The sequence below is a fragment of the Dipodomys merriami genome, unplaced genomic scaffold (genome assembly GCF_024711535.1).
Source record: "Dipodomys merriami isolate MVZ:Mamm:240054 unplaced genomic scaffold, mDipMer1.0.p SCAF_48, whole genome shotgun sequence".
In the NCBI taxonomy this organism is placed as follows: Eukaryota; Metazoa; Chordata; class Mammalia; order Rodentia; family Heteromyidae; genus Dipodomys; species Dipodomys merriami.
Window position 1 is genome coordinate 11579584 of NW_027206046.1, and position 16266 is coordinate 11595849.

At 48.1% G+C, this 16266-nt stretch overlaps 1 protein-coding gene across 4 annotated transcripts in view; it reads left to right on the plus strand.

Annotated features, from left to right (window-relative positions):
* Positions 1-4012, plus strand: part of Dmxl2 (Dmx like 2) — a 112165-nt gene extending 108153 nt beyond the window's left edge. For all 4 annotated transcript variants that reach the window (XM_069995408.1, XM_069995409.1, XM_069995411.1 and 1 more), the window contains 2 exons: positions 1898-2115; positions 2704-4012. In XM_069995408.1, the coding sequence (XP_069851509.1) occupies positions 1898-2115; positions 2704-2913 (428 nt within the window). In that variant the 3' untranslated portion in view covers positions 2914-4012. The remainder of the gene's footprint in view (positions 1-1897; positions 2116-2703) is intronic.
* Positions 4013-16266: the final 12254 nt, after the last annotated feature.

Consider the following 16266-nt stretch of genomic DNA (forward strand, 5'->3'; position numbering starts at 1 on the left):
TTTGGATCCGGTCGTGGGGCCTGAACTCTGGGCCTGGGCGCTGTCCCTCAGCTCTTCAGCTCAAGGCTAGCGCTCTACCACTTGAGTCACAGCGCCACTTGCGGGTTTTTTCTTATATATATATGGTGCTGAGGACTCGAACTCAGGGCCTCAGGCATGCAAGGCAAGGCAAGCACTCTGCCACTGAGCCAACTTCCCAGCCCATTATGGACATTTTTTAGTCATACTAAAATTCAGCCAGGTGTCGGTGGCTCATGCCTGTAATCCTTGCAACTCAGCTGGATCTAAGGATCACGGTTTAAAGCCAGCCCAGGCAGGAAAGTTCATGAGACTCCTATCTCCAGTTCTATCTCCAGTTAACCACCAGAAAACCAGAAGTGGCACTGTGGCTCAAGTGGTAGAGCACTCACCTTGAGCTGAGAGACAGCGCCCAGGCCCAGAGTTCACGCCCCACGACCAACCAAATATAAATAAATAAACAATCAAAGAGCTGTGGTGGTGCCATAGGAGCATCTTCTAGTGTGCGTGAGGCCCTGGTTCAGTAATACAAAATAGCATGCAGAGAAGCTGGCAAGGTGTGTGAGGCTGGCATACCTGGCTCACACAGAAAAGAGTTGATTTGGGGATTATGCTTCACAAGTTTCAGTTGGTTGACCTTGTAGCAAGAAGCTGCTTACCTCATGGTGGCCAGGGGTCCTGCTGACCCTTCCAAAGACGCATCCTTGTGACGCACTTCCTCCACTAGCTCCACCACCTCACTACGGGGCCCAGGGCACAAGTTGAACACTTACCCAAACTCTTTACCTTATAATGCAAGATGTTGGCAGGACTGTAGTTGAGTAGTTGTTACTTCTGAAGAGAACTGACGGGAAGCATAGGTAGCATAGTCTGTTACGGATGGGCAACGAGGAGGCGTCTGGAGAGCCACTGACAAGCTTGCTCTTCACAGTAGCAATCTGTAATACAGGCAGATTTAAAATATCACATGTAGCTGGGTGCCAGTGGCTCACTCCTATAATCCTAGCTACTCAGGAGGCTGAGCTCTAAGTTCAGAGCTAGCCTGGGCAGGAAAGTCCATGAGACTGTTATCCCCTGTTATCCCCAATTAACCACCAAAAAAAAAAAAGGGCTGGAATGTGGCTTAGTGGTAGAGTGGTTACCTTGCATGCATGAAGCCCTGGGTTTGATTGCTCAGTACCAAATATACAGAAAAAGCCAGAAGTGGCGCTGGGGCTCAAGTGGTAGAGTGCTAGCCTTGAGCAAAAAGAAGCTCAAGGACAGTGCCCAGGCCCAGAGTTCAAGCCCCAGGACTGGCAAAAAAAAAAAGCGCCTGAAGTAGAGATGTGGCACAAGTGGTAGAGCACTTGCCTTGACCACAAAAACCCAGACCCAACATCGAGGCCCTGAGTTCAAGCCTAGTAAGCATGATGACTCGATTTGAAACCCTAGTACGGTCCCTCTCCCCCCAAAAAGGGCTTTATTGCAATAGATGTTTCTTGCTCTGACAGAAACAGAGGAGGAAGATTGGTTTGGGCTAGTAGCCTCAGTCCATAGTTAGCTAGTTTCATTGTTTCTGGGCTCAGTGAGACAGAATATCATGGCATGGGCAGGATATGGTGAATCAAAGCACCAAACCTCATGGAGGAGAAAGCCACATGTGTGGCAGGAAGGGACCAGGCAAATACAGCACACACTCTAGTCGCTCAGCCATCAGATTGCACTGAGGAAGGCCAAGCCCTCACAGTCCCTCACCTCCAGTGCTGGGCTCTACCAGCAGGGAACTCAAGGGTCAGCTTTCTATCCAAGCCACCATCCATCGCTTCACATGCATAGTGCATACGCTTAGATGTGGGCTTCAACATGATTAAAGACTTTCCTAAAAAAACGTGTTCTTCAGGTTTTACATGCCACGACCATGGGGCTACAGTACTTCAGTATGCGCCCAGGCAGCAGCTCCTCATCTCCGGGGGGAGAAAAGGCTACATCTGCATCTTTGACATCCGACAGCGCCAGCTAATCCACACATTCCAGGCGCACGACTCGGCCATCAAGGCCTTGGCGCTGGATCCTTGTGAGGAGTACTTCACTACAGGTTCCGCGGAGGGGAACATGAAGGTGAGTCGCTGTGCCAGCGGGCTGTGTGCTGATCTGTGGACTGGAAAAACAAACCACTGCCACCTTTGAAATGGGCATCTTTGAAAGTAGACAGGCTGGGCGCTGCCTCAGTGGGCAAGCCTTTCCTGCCTGCCCCCCCCTTCATGTGAGCAAAGGTTTGAGGGTGTGGTGTGTGTGTGTGTGTGTGTCCCCTCCCCCACCTCCTCCCCCCTTCTATCCTTTCTCACTGCGTTCCCTCTCCTCCATTCCCTCCTTCCGGTCTCTTCCCTCTTTCCTTCTCTCCTCCCATCTTCTTCCTCTCTCCCTTACCTCCTCCCTTCCTCTTCTCCCTTCTCTTTCCTGTCTCCCCCTCTTCCTTCTCCGTCTCTCTCTCACACACATTTACTTGCACTAGGGACAGGACGTGTATGGTTCATGTGCAGCGAGAATGGGAAGGCAGCCTCTGGCTACGGAGTCTGCTGCGGTGTCTGCATCCCCCTCCAGGCAGGCGGCTGGGCTGCCGCAGTGGACAGGGAAGGGGATAGCAGTGAGGTTTGGTGGAGCAGAAGCGTTTTCATGACTTACTGTTTTGCTTTCCTGGTGAACTAGGTGTGGAGATTGTCAGGCCACGGCCTGATCCACTCGTTCAGGAATGAGCATGCCAAGCAGTCCATCTTCAGAAACCTCGGGGCTGGGGTCATGCAGATCGACATCAGCCAGGACGGCCGGCTCTTCTCCTGTGGCGCTGACGGCACACTGAAAACCAGGGTTCTCCCCAATGCTTTCAACATCCCCAGTAGAATCCTCGACATCCTCTAATCACACAAAGCATTAATCTAAGAACACAAAACAGGAATCCGGCCCTGCTGCTTTCCAGGCAGTCGTTCCCACACTGTGTAGAAGTTGAGTGAGGCCCCAGCCTAGCGACGCCGCGCGCGCTCGGTAGGCAGAGCACACGCGCATGCTCCTCGTTACTCTCACCTACCCAACCCAACCTGCATTGTCTGAGGGGAGCTCCTCTTCGCAGGGTTCAGAAAACCTGCTTGAGAAAGCATTGAGGTGAGCTCGCAGTTGAAAGGCGGGGAGGGACCTTTGCACCAAATCAAGGAAGAGATTGCTACTGATTCAGGTTCTTCCTGTCTTCCACGGCGAAGCATGCTGCCGCCCTCCCGCCCTCACGAGGACAGCCCCGAGGCGGCCGATGCTCAGAGACACTTCCCTACTGCACAGCGACCAGGTCCCTCCATTCCTCCTCCTTAGTGTCTCCACTGAGCTAGTACTGTAACTTGCAAATGAGTGCAAATTTAAATGCAATGTTTTCCTCATGATTTGCACATTCACATGTTTTGGACTGCTAGTGGTTTTTTTATTTAAATATCTGCCTTCATGTTAGGAATGTAACTTGTGAACATGACATATTTGTAGTTAACCAAACATGCTTTCCTAGTCCAGTTTAGTATTTTTTCCTTTTTACGTACTCAAGGTTAGCTACAACATTGAAGGCTCTGTTGAAGCTACACCAGTAGAACATTTCATATCAATTAAAATGAATGTTAGGCTTTTGTGGCCAGTTGATGAGATTGGTGATATTATTTATTGCCACAGCCTATTGTATAAACTATGCAGAGTTAACTATTATTTGCTTGTAAAATATTAGCAAGTATCATCAAATACTTTGATGGATTTCCTTGTTTATGTCCAAAAACTGTTATTGAAATATTGAAGCCAATGTCTATGTGTGTTTAAATGTTACCAGCAAATTGTCTCATCATGTTAATGAAGGTGTTCAATGCCTGTGCAGTAAACAGTGAACTATAATGGTATAAAAGCACCTTTCTCTGAAGGCAATGTGATGTTCATGCTGTGAAATACCTGTGTAAAAGAGAAATAAATGTTATTTGTTTGGAGTTTTATTGTAGTTTGGCCTATTCAAATAGACTGGTCTGGCATTGAATAGTTCTTCCATTTGTGAATATGGGGGGAGGTGCTCCTGGGGCTTGAACTCAGGGCCTGCTGTCCCTGAGCTTTTTTGCTCAAGGTTACTGCTTGAGCCACAGCTCCACTTCTGGCTTTTGTGTAGATTATTGGAGAGAAGAATCTCAGAGTGTCTTACCTGGGCTGGTTTTGAACCGCAATTCTAAGATCTCAGTCTCCTGAGTATCTGGTAGTATAGGTGCTCATGAGCTACCAGGGCCTGGCCAGAAAAAAGTTTGAATTGAATAAAATATTTAGCTACTGAAGAATTTTTAAGCTGCTAGGGAGGGTATTATCACAACTATTTACTCAGCACCTAACAAAATGGGGATGCGGGCCCAGTCAGAACTCACCTCGCTCCTCACCTAGCATCCAACACTCCTCACGCCCAAGCATACCTCAGAGGCCCACGTCAGGAAGCCCAGGACTCTGGGCAATGGGGTCAGATGTGGGCCCTCTCAGCAGCTCGATGGTGGGGAGCTCAGGCTGTGGGGTGCCGGGGTCTGGGCCCACCCTCTGTGGCTATGAGCAAGCCTGATTGCCCTACTCCAGGGGTGGGGGCTCTGGAGGAACTAACACTGGCCCCTGACCAGGTGGCATGACCCGATACTGTACACCGCCAGCCTCGACCTGCCCCACCAGACCAGGGGAGCCGCACAGTGCCAGCCTCACCTTCTCTCAGCCCTCAAGATGACCACACACCAGATGAGACAGCACCGCTCTGTGCCCAGGTTAGACCAGCCACCACTGAGAAACACAGGAAATACAAAAAATAATGTTCCGTGACCCCTACCAAAAGTTCCCGACCCATCAGCAACCGAGTCCCAAGACTGTGAAATGGGCGAAATACAGTCTCTGCTCCTCGTAACTATGGTGCTTGCGTTCTTAACCAGAGCAACAAGGCAAGAGAGAAAAGGCTACAAGTAAGGAGGGAAGCAGTCAAGGATCCTAAGGATTCCAACAGCCAATACTTAGATCTAATAAACACCTTCAGCAAAGTAGCAGGACACAAAATGAACACAGGGTAATCAGTACCTTTTCTATTTCCAGTAAGAAGAAATCAGGAAAACACTCCATAAACTATAGCAAAAATAAATAAATGAATAAATCTTGAGGTAGTCCTCCAGATGTTTCTATGCCTTAAGACACAAAAGAGTCAAAGTCAGAAAAGAACCTAGTCATGCCATAGTTAGTTACAGTAGTATGGAACGAGGAAAGAATATTGAAAGCTGAAAGAGATGTGCCAAGTCACACATAAAGAAAATCCAAGAACAGATTTCTCAGCAGAAACTTCCAGGATAAAAACTAAAGCAGTTCCCAACGCCTGAGTCCTCATTGCAGAAAATCTTAAAGGAATCCTTTACAGAGAAGATAAAACTACCAGGAGAATAGAGAGACTAAAACTCAACAAAGGCAAGCAAGTGAGACAAGGGAGAATCAAGTACTACAAAACCAATAAAATAGCAGGGGTTACTACACACCTTTGAATAATACTTTTTTCTTCTTTTTTGCCAGTCCTGGGGTTTGAACTCAGGGTCTGGGCACTGTCTCTGAGCTTGTTTGCTCAAAGTTAGCACTCTACCATTTGAGCCCCAGCAGCACTTCTGGCTTTTTCTGTTTATGTGGTACTGAGGAATCAAACCTAGGTCTTCATGCATGCTAGGCAAGCATCTCTACCTCTAAGCCACCTTCCCAGCCCTGAATAATTTTTATGTTAATGGTCTCAAGTCTCTAACAAGAGATGCAGACTGTAATAAAAAACAATCCTGACCATTTGTTACCTACAAGAAATGAATCTGACTGGTGAGGACAAGCATAGGCCTAGAGTGAAAGAAGGGAAAAACATCTGCCAAATAAATGCGTTCCAAAAGCAAGCAGGAATAGTCATACTTCTGTCTGACACAGCAGACTTCAAACTAAAATTAATCAGAAGAGATAAAGGTGTGTGTGTGTGTGTGTGTGTGTGTGTCTTGCTTTTAGAAAGCTGGTCTAGACTGTGATCCTCTTATTTACACTTCCCACACTGCTGGGATGACAAGCACATACGACCACACAGAACTTATTTATTGGTTGAGATGGGGTCCCGTGAATCCCCCCAACCGCCTCAAAGAAAGCAATGACGCAGAAAGTTGGTTCTTTGGAAGGATGAACAATATGGACAAACCTTTAGCTAAACTAACCAAAAGATTTTGAAAAAAGAGCCATATTAACAAAAGTAGACATGAGAAATCAGCTATCATAACAATCATCAGCTGGGCGCCGGTGGCTTACACCTGTAATCCTAGCCACTCAGGAGGCTGAGATCAGTTCAAAGCCAGCCTGGGCACGAAAGTCTGTGAGACATCTTCAATAAGCCACTTAGAAAACCAGAAGTGGTGCTGTGGCTCAAGTGGTAGAGCGCTTGCCTTGAGCTGAAGAGCTAAGGGACAGCGGCCAGGCTCAGAGTTCAAGCCCCACAACTGACAAAAATAAAAATAAAAATAAAAAATCATCAGTGAATTCAGAGAACCATCAGGTAATATTTAAACATTCATATTCTAATAAGATGGAAAACCGAGAAGAAATGATAAATTACTAGATACATCTGACCTGCTAAAATTCAACTGTTGGGACACATAACAGATCAATAGCAAACACTGAAAGTGAAGCAGCAATTAACTCCCAACAAAGAAAAGCCTATTGGTCACTACAAAATGCTACCAAACCTTTAAAAAAGAACACCAGTACTTCGCAAACTATTCCATAAATAAAAAAGAAAGGAAAACTACCACACTCCTAAAAAGACAGGTGGTTTTTTTTGTTTTGTTTTTGTTGATCATGGGGCTTGAACTCTGGGCCTGGCCACTGTCCCTCAGCTCTTCAGCTCAAGGCGAGCGCTCTACCACTTGAGCTACAGCGCCATTTCCGGTTTTCTGGTGGTTTATTGAAGATAGGAGTCTCACAGTCTTTCCTACCAGGGCTGGCTTTGAACCTCGATCCTCAGATCTCAGCCCCCTGAGTAGCTAGGATCAAGGGGTGATCCCTCAGCGTGAGCCACCAGCGCCCGGCTTAAAAAGACAGTTTTACTCTGATATTAAACCTAATCATGACAAAAAGAAAAAAGATATGTAGAGCAATTTTCTCCTTGAAGATAGATGTAAAAAATTCCCAATAAAATACTTACAAGCCACATTCCACAACACACTGACAAGATTATACAAGTTCCATTCCAGGCAGGTAAGGATAGTTCAACATACCAAATCAATAAATAATGAAGCACGTAAGCAGAGTAAAGGACAAAAATCAGATAACAGGTGCAGAAAAATCCTTCCACAAAAATAACACAATAAAGGCCCTGGAGAAATTAGAAGAAAGCATGTTTCTCAACATAATAAAGACAAAAGTATAGGCAGCATCACCCTAAATGAGGAAAAGTAAAATCTTCCTCTAAAGTCAAAAACAAGATAAATGTGTCTACACTACTTTCATGCACATCTTAATCATATTCCCCAGTACCAAAAGCCAAAAAAAAAAAAATACAGTAAGGTTGGGTGATAATGGCTCACACCTTTAATCCTAGCTATTCAGGAGGCTGAGATTTGAGGATTGATCTTGTTTTAAAGCCAGCCCAGGCAGGGAAGTCCATGAGACTCTTATCTCCAACTAACTACCAGAAAACAAAGTAGAGCTGTAGCTCAAAGTGGTAGAGCACTAACCTTGAGCAAAAGAGTACAGGGACAGTACTCAGGACCTGAATTCAAGCCCCATGACTAACCAAAAAATAAATTTAATTAAAACTCAAAATCTTGGGGCTGGGAAGGTGGCTCAGTGGTAGAGTGCTTGCCTCGTATGCATGAGGCCCTGGGTTTGATTCCTCAGCACCACATAAGCAGAAAAGGCCAGAAGTGGCGCTGTGGCTCAAGTGGTAGAGCACTCGTCTTGAGCTGAAGAGCTGAGGGACAGGGCCCAGGCCCGGAGTTCAAGCCCCACAACCGGCAAAAAAAAAACAAAAAACCAAAAACCTCAAAATCTTAACCAGAGTGATAAAGCAAGAGAGAAAAAAAGTAATATGTCGGAAAAAAGTAGTTTCATGACCTCTATTTGCAGATGATACAATCCAATATTTAAAATACCCTAAAGACTTTGGGTTAGAGACAGGTGGTAAAGTGCCAGCCAATGAATGAAAGCAAGCAGCAGATACCAAGTTTGAGTCTCAGTCTTGGGGGAAAAAAGAACTCAACAAAAACCTTTTAGATCTAATAAATACTTTTGGCAAAAAAGCAAGATGCAAAAACCAAGATACAAAAATCAGGGGAATGTGGCTTAGTGGTAGAGTACTTGCCTAACATGCATGAAGTCCTGGGTTCGATTCTTCAGTACCACATAATCAGACAAAGCTAGAAGTGGCACTGTTGTTCAAGTGGTAAAGTGGTAGCCTTGAGCAAAAGAAGCTCAGGGACAGTGCTCAGCCCTGAGTTCAAGCCCCAGGACCGGCAAAAAACCCCAAAAACCAAAAAACCCAAAAACATAATAACAAAACAAAACAAAGCAAAAATCAGCAGGACTAGGCACCCAGTGGTTTATGTCTGTAGTCCTAGCTACTCTGGAGGCTGAGATCTGAGAACCATGGTTCAAAGCCAGGTGGGCCAGGAAAGTCCATGAGACTCTTATCTCCAATAAACCACCAGAAAACCAGAGGTGGTACTATAGCTCAAGTGGTAGCCTTGAACTGAAGAACTCAGTCAGAGACAGTGCTCAGGCCCCGAGTTCAAGCCCCATGACCGACCTCCCCCCCAACCCCCCCCCCCACAAAAACAACAACAACAAAAAATTGCTAAACAGGGATTATAGGATTTTAAGAGAACTACAAGATGTACAATTTCTTACAGTATAGTATTACATTTTATTTTTACTTTTTATTTGCCAGTCCTGGGGCTTGAACTCAGGGCCTGGGCACTGTCCTTGAGCTTCTTTTGCTCAAAGCTAGCATTCTACCACTTGAGCCACAGTGCAAAGTAACTGGTTCCAGTGACATTCATTCCGTTCTCATCTGGGGTTGTCATGGACACTTGCATTTTCCTTGGAGAGGGGGAACTGAAAGAGCAGGGAAAACAACTCTTTCTACAAAATTTTTCATTTCAGGCTAGGTGCAGGAATCACAGTGACATAGGAGGTGGAGATCTGAGGACCCAGGTTAGACACCATACTAGGCAGACAAATCGGAGCAACTCTGATCTCCACTTAACGATCAAAAACTCAAGTGGCAGAGTATCAATCTTGAGTAAATAAGCTAGTCAGGACAGGAAGCCCCAAGTTCAACCCCAATATTAAAACAAAAAAAATATTTTTAGGGCTGGGAAGGTGGCTCAGTGGTAGAGTGCTTGCCTAGCACGCATGAGGCACTGGGTTCAATTCCTCAGCACCACAGAAGCAGAAAAGGTTAGAAGTGGAGCTGTAGCTCAAGTGGTAGAGTGCTAGCCTTCAGCTAAGAGACAATACCCAGGCCCAGAGTCCTAGCCCACAACCAACCAAATATGTGTGTGTGTGTGTGTGAGCGTGTATGTATACATATATATATATACACACACACACATAAAAAATATATATGTATTTAACTTGGTTTGTGGGCTGAAATTGTCATTTTTATTTTCCTTGTGAAATGGAGATTACTGTGATGTCTGGTCTGAATTGAATACGTTTTCAAAATTATCCTTAAAGAGTTGTGCAAAGGGGTTTCAATTCAACTTGTGTGTTTGTGAGGACGACACATCTCGACCAATGACACCCTTCCTCCATTCTCCCATCCCTTCCCCCCACACCTCTAGTTATCCATCCTGATACAAGTCCGTAACACACAAGTGTGATAACTGAATTCCCTCCCTTCCTTCCTCTGCTTGGCTGCCGCCCCGGCCTTTTCTGCATCTGTGGTGCTGAGGAATGGAACCCAGGGCTTCACGCACGCTAGCAAGCACTCTACCACTGAGCCATATGCTCAGCCTATCACATGCATTTCTTACCACATTTTCAACTTCCCTTGATCCAACTGGTCATGCTTGCTACTGAGAGTCATACTACAGAAGCACAGATTTTCACGGCTATAAATATTTAGGCCTTTGCTCATTCAACAAGAAGGGCTTGTGTTTGGGTTTTGGAGACAATGTATTTATGGTTTGGAGTGCTTTTTCATTCCATATGTAGATGGAATGTGGATTATCAAGTACATATTTAGATTCTTGAATTGTAACATTGATCTGCCACTTCTTAAAAATAAAATTTGAGCCAGCCACTGGTGGCTCACATCTGCAATCCTAGCTACTCAGGAGGCTGAGGATCTCAGTTCAAAGCGAGTCTGGGAAGGAAAGCCTGTGAGACTCATCTCCAATTAATCACAGAAAAAGCCAGAAGTGGTTTCTGGCTCAAGTGATAAAGCGCTAGCCTTGAGCAAAAGGAGCTCAGGGACAGGGCCCAAGGCCAAGGTTCAAGTCCCAGGACCAGCAACACAAACCAACCAACCAACCAACAAAGACAACTCGGAAATGCCACTCCCACAATCAGAATGACCATCAACCAGAAATCAAATATAAATGCTGGCAAGCCTGCAGAGAAGAAAAAACAACAACCACTTATTCATTGCTGATGTAAATTAGAAAAACAACAACCACTTATTCATTGCTGATGTAAATTAGTGTAGCCACTATGGAAATCAGTACAGTTTCCTCAAGACATTAAACACAGAACTTCCATGTGACCCAGTTGTACCACTTCCGGTAGATACCCCAAAGAATCAGTGTCAGAGACACGTGCATACCCATGTCCAGCTCATATTCACAGTAAGTCATCCACCAGCCTATGTGCCCACTCACAGATGAATGGATTCACAAAATGTGGTTTATACATGCAATGGAGCATTAAGAATGAAATTATGCCATTTGCAGAAAAATGGATACAGCTGGAAACCATCAGATTAAGTGAAATAAGCTGGTTGCACATTTATAGATACTAGGGGAAAACCAAGTCAACAAACCAACTGAGAGCCAGGCACCGGTGGCTCACACCTGCAATCTTAGCTACTCAGGAAGCTAAGATCTGAAGATTGCTGTTCAAAGCCAGCCCAGGCAGGAAAGTCCGTGAGACCTTTTTTTTTTTTTTTAATGGCCAGTCATGGGGCCTGAACTCTGGGCCTGGGCGCTGTCCCTCAGCTCTTCAGCTCAAGGCTAGCGCTCTACCACTTGAGCCACAGTGCCACTTCTGGATTTTTCTGCTTATGTAGTGCTGAGGAATCGAATCCAGGGCCTCATGCATTCTACCACTGAGCCACCTTCCCAGCCCCTGCATGAGACTCTTATCTCCAATTAGCCACCAGAAAACTGGAAGTGGTGCTGTGGCTCAAGTGGTAGAGTGCTTGCCTTGAGATGAAGAGCTGAGGGACAGCGCCCAGGCCCAGAGTTCAAGTCCCATGACTGACCAAAAAAAAAAAAGAAAAAAAGAAAGAAAACCAACTGAGGACATAAAGGCAAAGGGGGGGTGGGGAGGCATGAGGAGGAGTTGCTAGGGAGGTGGAAGGGAAAAAGGGAGGGGAGATTGGAGGGTTAGAAACAGCACCTGGGGGACAAATCTGATCAAAACATATAATTGGCACCCAGAAATTGCACAATGAAACCCCTTAGCATATACAATTCAATATATACCAATAAAATGTACATAAGCTAATGCATATGGGAGTTAGCTCGAGGCAACCATCCCCCAGTGCGTCCATATTGCAAAACACGATGGATGGCCCCTGTGGCACAGACACAGCGCTCTTACTGATTCAACACAACGTTTAAAAGCATCCAATAAACACACATGCACCTGAGGAACCCTAAAATAAAGTAACACCAGAATCACACAAAAGGAATTACGCAAACAGTTGAAAAAAAGTTGATCAAACCAAAAGGGAACAGGAAAAGAAGACAACAAAGATGGAGCTATCAACAAGATGTCATCTAGTACATCAAAAATTACTTTAGTGTTTTTAATAGGTCTCTAAAACTTTCTTCTAGAGATTTCTTTTTTCTTCCAGTCATGGGGCTTGAACTCTGGGTCTGGGCGCTGTCCCTCGGGTCTCTGGGTCAAGGCTAGCACTCTACCACTTGGGCCACAGCGCCACTTCAGGTTTTCTAGTGGTTTATTGGAGATAAGAGTCTCCTGGACTTTCCGGCCCGGGCTGGCTTTGAACCGCGATCCTCAGCTCTCCGCCTCCTGAGAAGCGCGAGCCCCCGGCGCCCGGCGTAATTATAGTTTTTAATGTGGTGAAAGCACATTCAACAGCCCGTTTCGCGGCGCACGGACGCTCCACGGACCCCACGGCCGGCGCTCGGAGCGGGGCCTCCCGGGCCCGCGTCCCAACCATCCGCATTCGATTCCCCTTCCACCTGGAGGCGCGGCGCGGCGCGGCCCGCCCGGCCCGGCCCGGCCCGGCTCGGGCTTCGTCCCATGCCTCTCCCGCGCTGCAGCCCCGAGCGCGCTGCACAGGACGGGGCGTCCCGGGGCAGCCCTCCCCGGCCGAACCCCGCGCTCAGCCCCGAGCCCAGGCCCGCCTGACCCCGGCGCCCCTGCCCGCGGTGCCGACGCGGTGCCCAGGTCACCGCGCCAGCGAGTCACCGCCAGGCAGCGGGCCGGGGAGCGTCCGGGCGGGCCGGGGGGAGCGGGCCGGGCCGGGGAGCGTCCGGGCGGGCCGGGGGGAGCGGGCCGGGCCGGGGAGCGTCCGGGCGGGCCGGGGGGAGCGTCCGGGCCGGGGGGGGGGGAGCGGGCGCCCCGCCGCTGCGCTCAGCGCCTTCCTCCCGCGGCCGCCGCTGGTCGGAGCGCCGGAGCCGGCCCGCGCCCGCCAGGCAGGACCCGCCTCCCGACAACCATTTTCACGGACGTTGCGGGTTCGAGGCGCTGCAGTTCACCAGCCTGGGCTCTGTCCCGCGCGGAAGCTGGGCCGCAGCGCGTCCTGAAGAAAGTTCTGGGCGCGGCCGCACCTGCGGCGCAGAGTCGTGGGGTGCCCGGCGAAGGGGCGGCAGCAGGGCCGCCTTCCCCGAGGCTCCGGCCTCGAGCGTCTCGGGCCTCGCCGCCGCGCAGGCGCCGCCGCGGATGGAGCGGACGGAGCGGAGCCGCAGTCAAGTCAGGTGCGCGGCCTGGTGTCGGGCTTTTAAAAAGAGGCGGCGAGTGAGACCAGCAGCAGCACGTGGCGCTCAGGTAAGGGGTAGGTTTATTCATTCCAGCTGGCACCAGGCCATCTTGTCCTCCACGCGGTGGGGAAAGGCCTGGGAAAGAGCTGGGGAAGGAAAAAGAGCTAGAAAAGAGAGAAAAGAGCTAGAAAAGAGCATCTGGGAAAGAGGTGGGAAAGAGCAAGCTAGGAAAGAGAGCTGGGAAAGAGAAGAGAAGGAAAGAGCTAGAAAAGAGCAGGGCGAGGTCCGGGCCTGGGCGGAGGAAGGCGAGGCCTCAGCGGATGCAGATGTGACTCCTCCAGGTGTGCCGGTTGCCTAGGTAACGCAGGTGCTGGGCGAGGTCTGTTCTCTGTCCAGGGAGCTGGGCGCGGGCTGGGGAGCACCCCCCCCCCCATCGTGGGGCCTGAACTCTGGGCCCCGGCGCCGTCCCTCAGCTCTCCAGCCGCTTCTTCCGGCTTCCTGGTGGTTTACTGGAGCTCAGAGTCTTCGGCCTGTCCTGCCCCCAGCTGGCTTTGAACCGCCATCTTCCGATCTCAGCCCCCTGAAAAGCTAGGATGACAGGCGTGAACCACTGGCGCCCCGCTTCAGAGTTATTTTCACCTTGCAATGGTAGCACAGCAGAGCAGGAGCAAAACAAAGTGAAGAGAGCGAGCCCTGGGCTCTGACTCCGGAGCTGTAGGGGTGAGTCTCCATCTCCATTCTCCTTAACTTTGTTACCATGGGATGGTTGCATTTCATAGAATGTTCCATGAGGGTCTCACCTCATGTTGACCTCCTACAACAGTGTGGATGTAGGTTTGCCTCTTGGTAAAGCAAACAAGTGTACAGACTCTCCCAACACCAGACTGCCATTAGAATCAGACATGAGAGGGATTTCTTCATTACACCTTGCTTGAACTCAGAGCCTGGGCGCTGTCCCTGAGCTTCTTTTGCTCAAGGCTAGTGCTCTACCACTTGAGCCACAGCTCCACTTCTGGCTTTTTCTGTTTTTGTGGTACTGAGGAATCGAACCCAGGGCTTCCTGCATGCTACGCAAGCACTCTTACCACTAAGCAACCTTCCCGGCCCAATCACTTACTTCTTAATTACAACTTCACTTGGCTGAGGTTGCTTGGAGAAACTTTGAGAGTGACATTCATTTTAGCCTTTTTTAAATCTACAATGAATTAGCTACCTTAAAATCACATGCATGTCAGGTGGCTGTGGCTCACACCTGTAATCCTAGCTACTCAGGAGGCTGAGATCTGAGGATTGCAATTCAAAGCCAGCCTGGGAAGGAAAGTCCATGAGACTCTTACCTCCAGTTAACCACCAAAAACTGGAAGTGGAGCTATGGTTCAAACTAGTAGAGTACTAGCCTTGAGGGAAAGAGCTTCTGGGCAAGCCCTGAGTTCAAGCCCTACAACCACCACCACCAACAAAAAGCTAAGGCCCTGAGTTCAAGTCCTGCTTTTAGTGTCCTAGTACAAAAAATACCACACGCAAGGTGTAAATAGCGACACGCGATTTTCTTTGGCACTTTTTGGTAGGCTTGGGCTTCAGGGTGGGAGAGATTTCAATCCATGGGTCAGGCAGGAGGGTGATGAACTCTTTCCACTGAGCAGCTTCATTGTAAATTCACTGTATAAATAAGGGACTGACAGAGTCACCTACCTGATCACAGAAATCAGCAGGCCCTGTGAGTCCACGCTGTCTGCAGTCCTAGAGAAGGCCATAAGAAGAGGGTCAGTCTTGGGGAGATGAACTAGAAAGAGAACATGATAATTTGTCAAGAACGGTATCGTTTTCAGAGCATTTCACATAGAAAAGCCACGTGAGGCAATTCTGTTACTCACCTTTCACGACTGAACAGGAGGCATGTAGTTTGTAAAAACCGTCTTCCTTCTTTTCTTAGTAGAACTAGGAATTGAACTCAGAGCCTCATGCTTGCAAGGCAGATGCTCTACCACTTTAGTCATGCCTCCAGTACCTTTTTGCACTGGTTATTTTCAAGGTAAGAGCTTGCTTTATGCCTGGCCAGACTGGCCTGGGATCCTCCTACTTGTGATTCCCAGTGTTCTATAGATGACAGGTTATGCACTACCTTGCCCAGCCATTGTGTTTCTCCTGTAGCTGGGATGACAGGTGTGCAACACCTTGCCCAGCCACTGGTTGAGATGAAGTCTTGCAATTTTTTTTATTTTTTATTTTTTTGTCGGTTGTGGGGCTTGAACTCTGGGCCTGGACGCTGTCCCTGCACTCTTCAGGCGAGTGTTCTACTGCCTGAGCCACAGCGCCACTTCTGGTTTTCTAGTGGTTTACTGGAGACAAGAGTCTCACGGAGCTTCCTGCCCTGGATGGCTTTGAGCTGTGATCTCAGCCTCCTGAGTAGCTAGGTTACAGGCTTGAGCCACCAGCGCCCAGCAAGTCTTGCAATGTTTATGCCTGGGCTGGCCTCAAACCACCATCCGTCAATCTTTGCCTCCCAAGTACCTAGGATTACAGGCTTGAGCCATTGGAATAATTGACAAAAGGTGACATTTTTATTCTTTATTTTTTTGGTCCGGTCATGGGGCCTGAACTCTGGGCCTGGGCGCTGTACCTCAGCTCTTCAGCTCAAGGCTAGAGCTCTACCACTTAAGCCACAGCGCCACTTCCGGCTTTTTTCTTATTTGGTGCTGAGGACTCAAACCCAGGGCCTCATGCATGCAAGGCAAGCGCTCTACCACTGAGCCACCTTCCCAGCCCCGACATTTTTATTCTTAGCCCCAAATATTTTGTGTTTAGTTCCCTTGTCCACTCTGATATATCAGCAAATCTGCATTGCAGTTCTGTGTCTATATACACAATTCTAGCTATTAAATGGCCATTTCAGGTTTTCCTGTAGCAAAGACAATCTATACCAGAGTCTGCAGTATTTTGAAGGAAGTAACCAATCATGAGTTTCTATAGAGCAGCCTTCGATATAATTCTACAATAAGATTATTTTGGTTTGGTTTTTTTTCCTCTTAAAGATCACCTATAAATTAACAAGAGGTTAAAATAA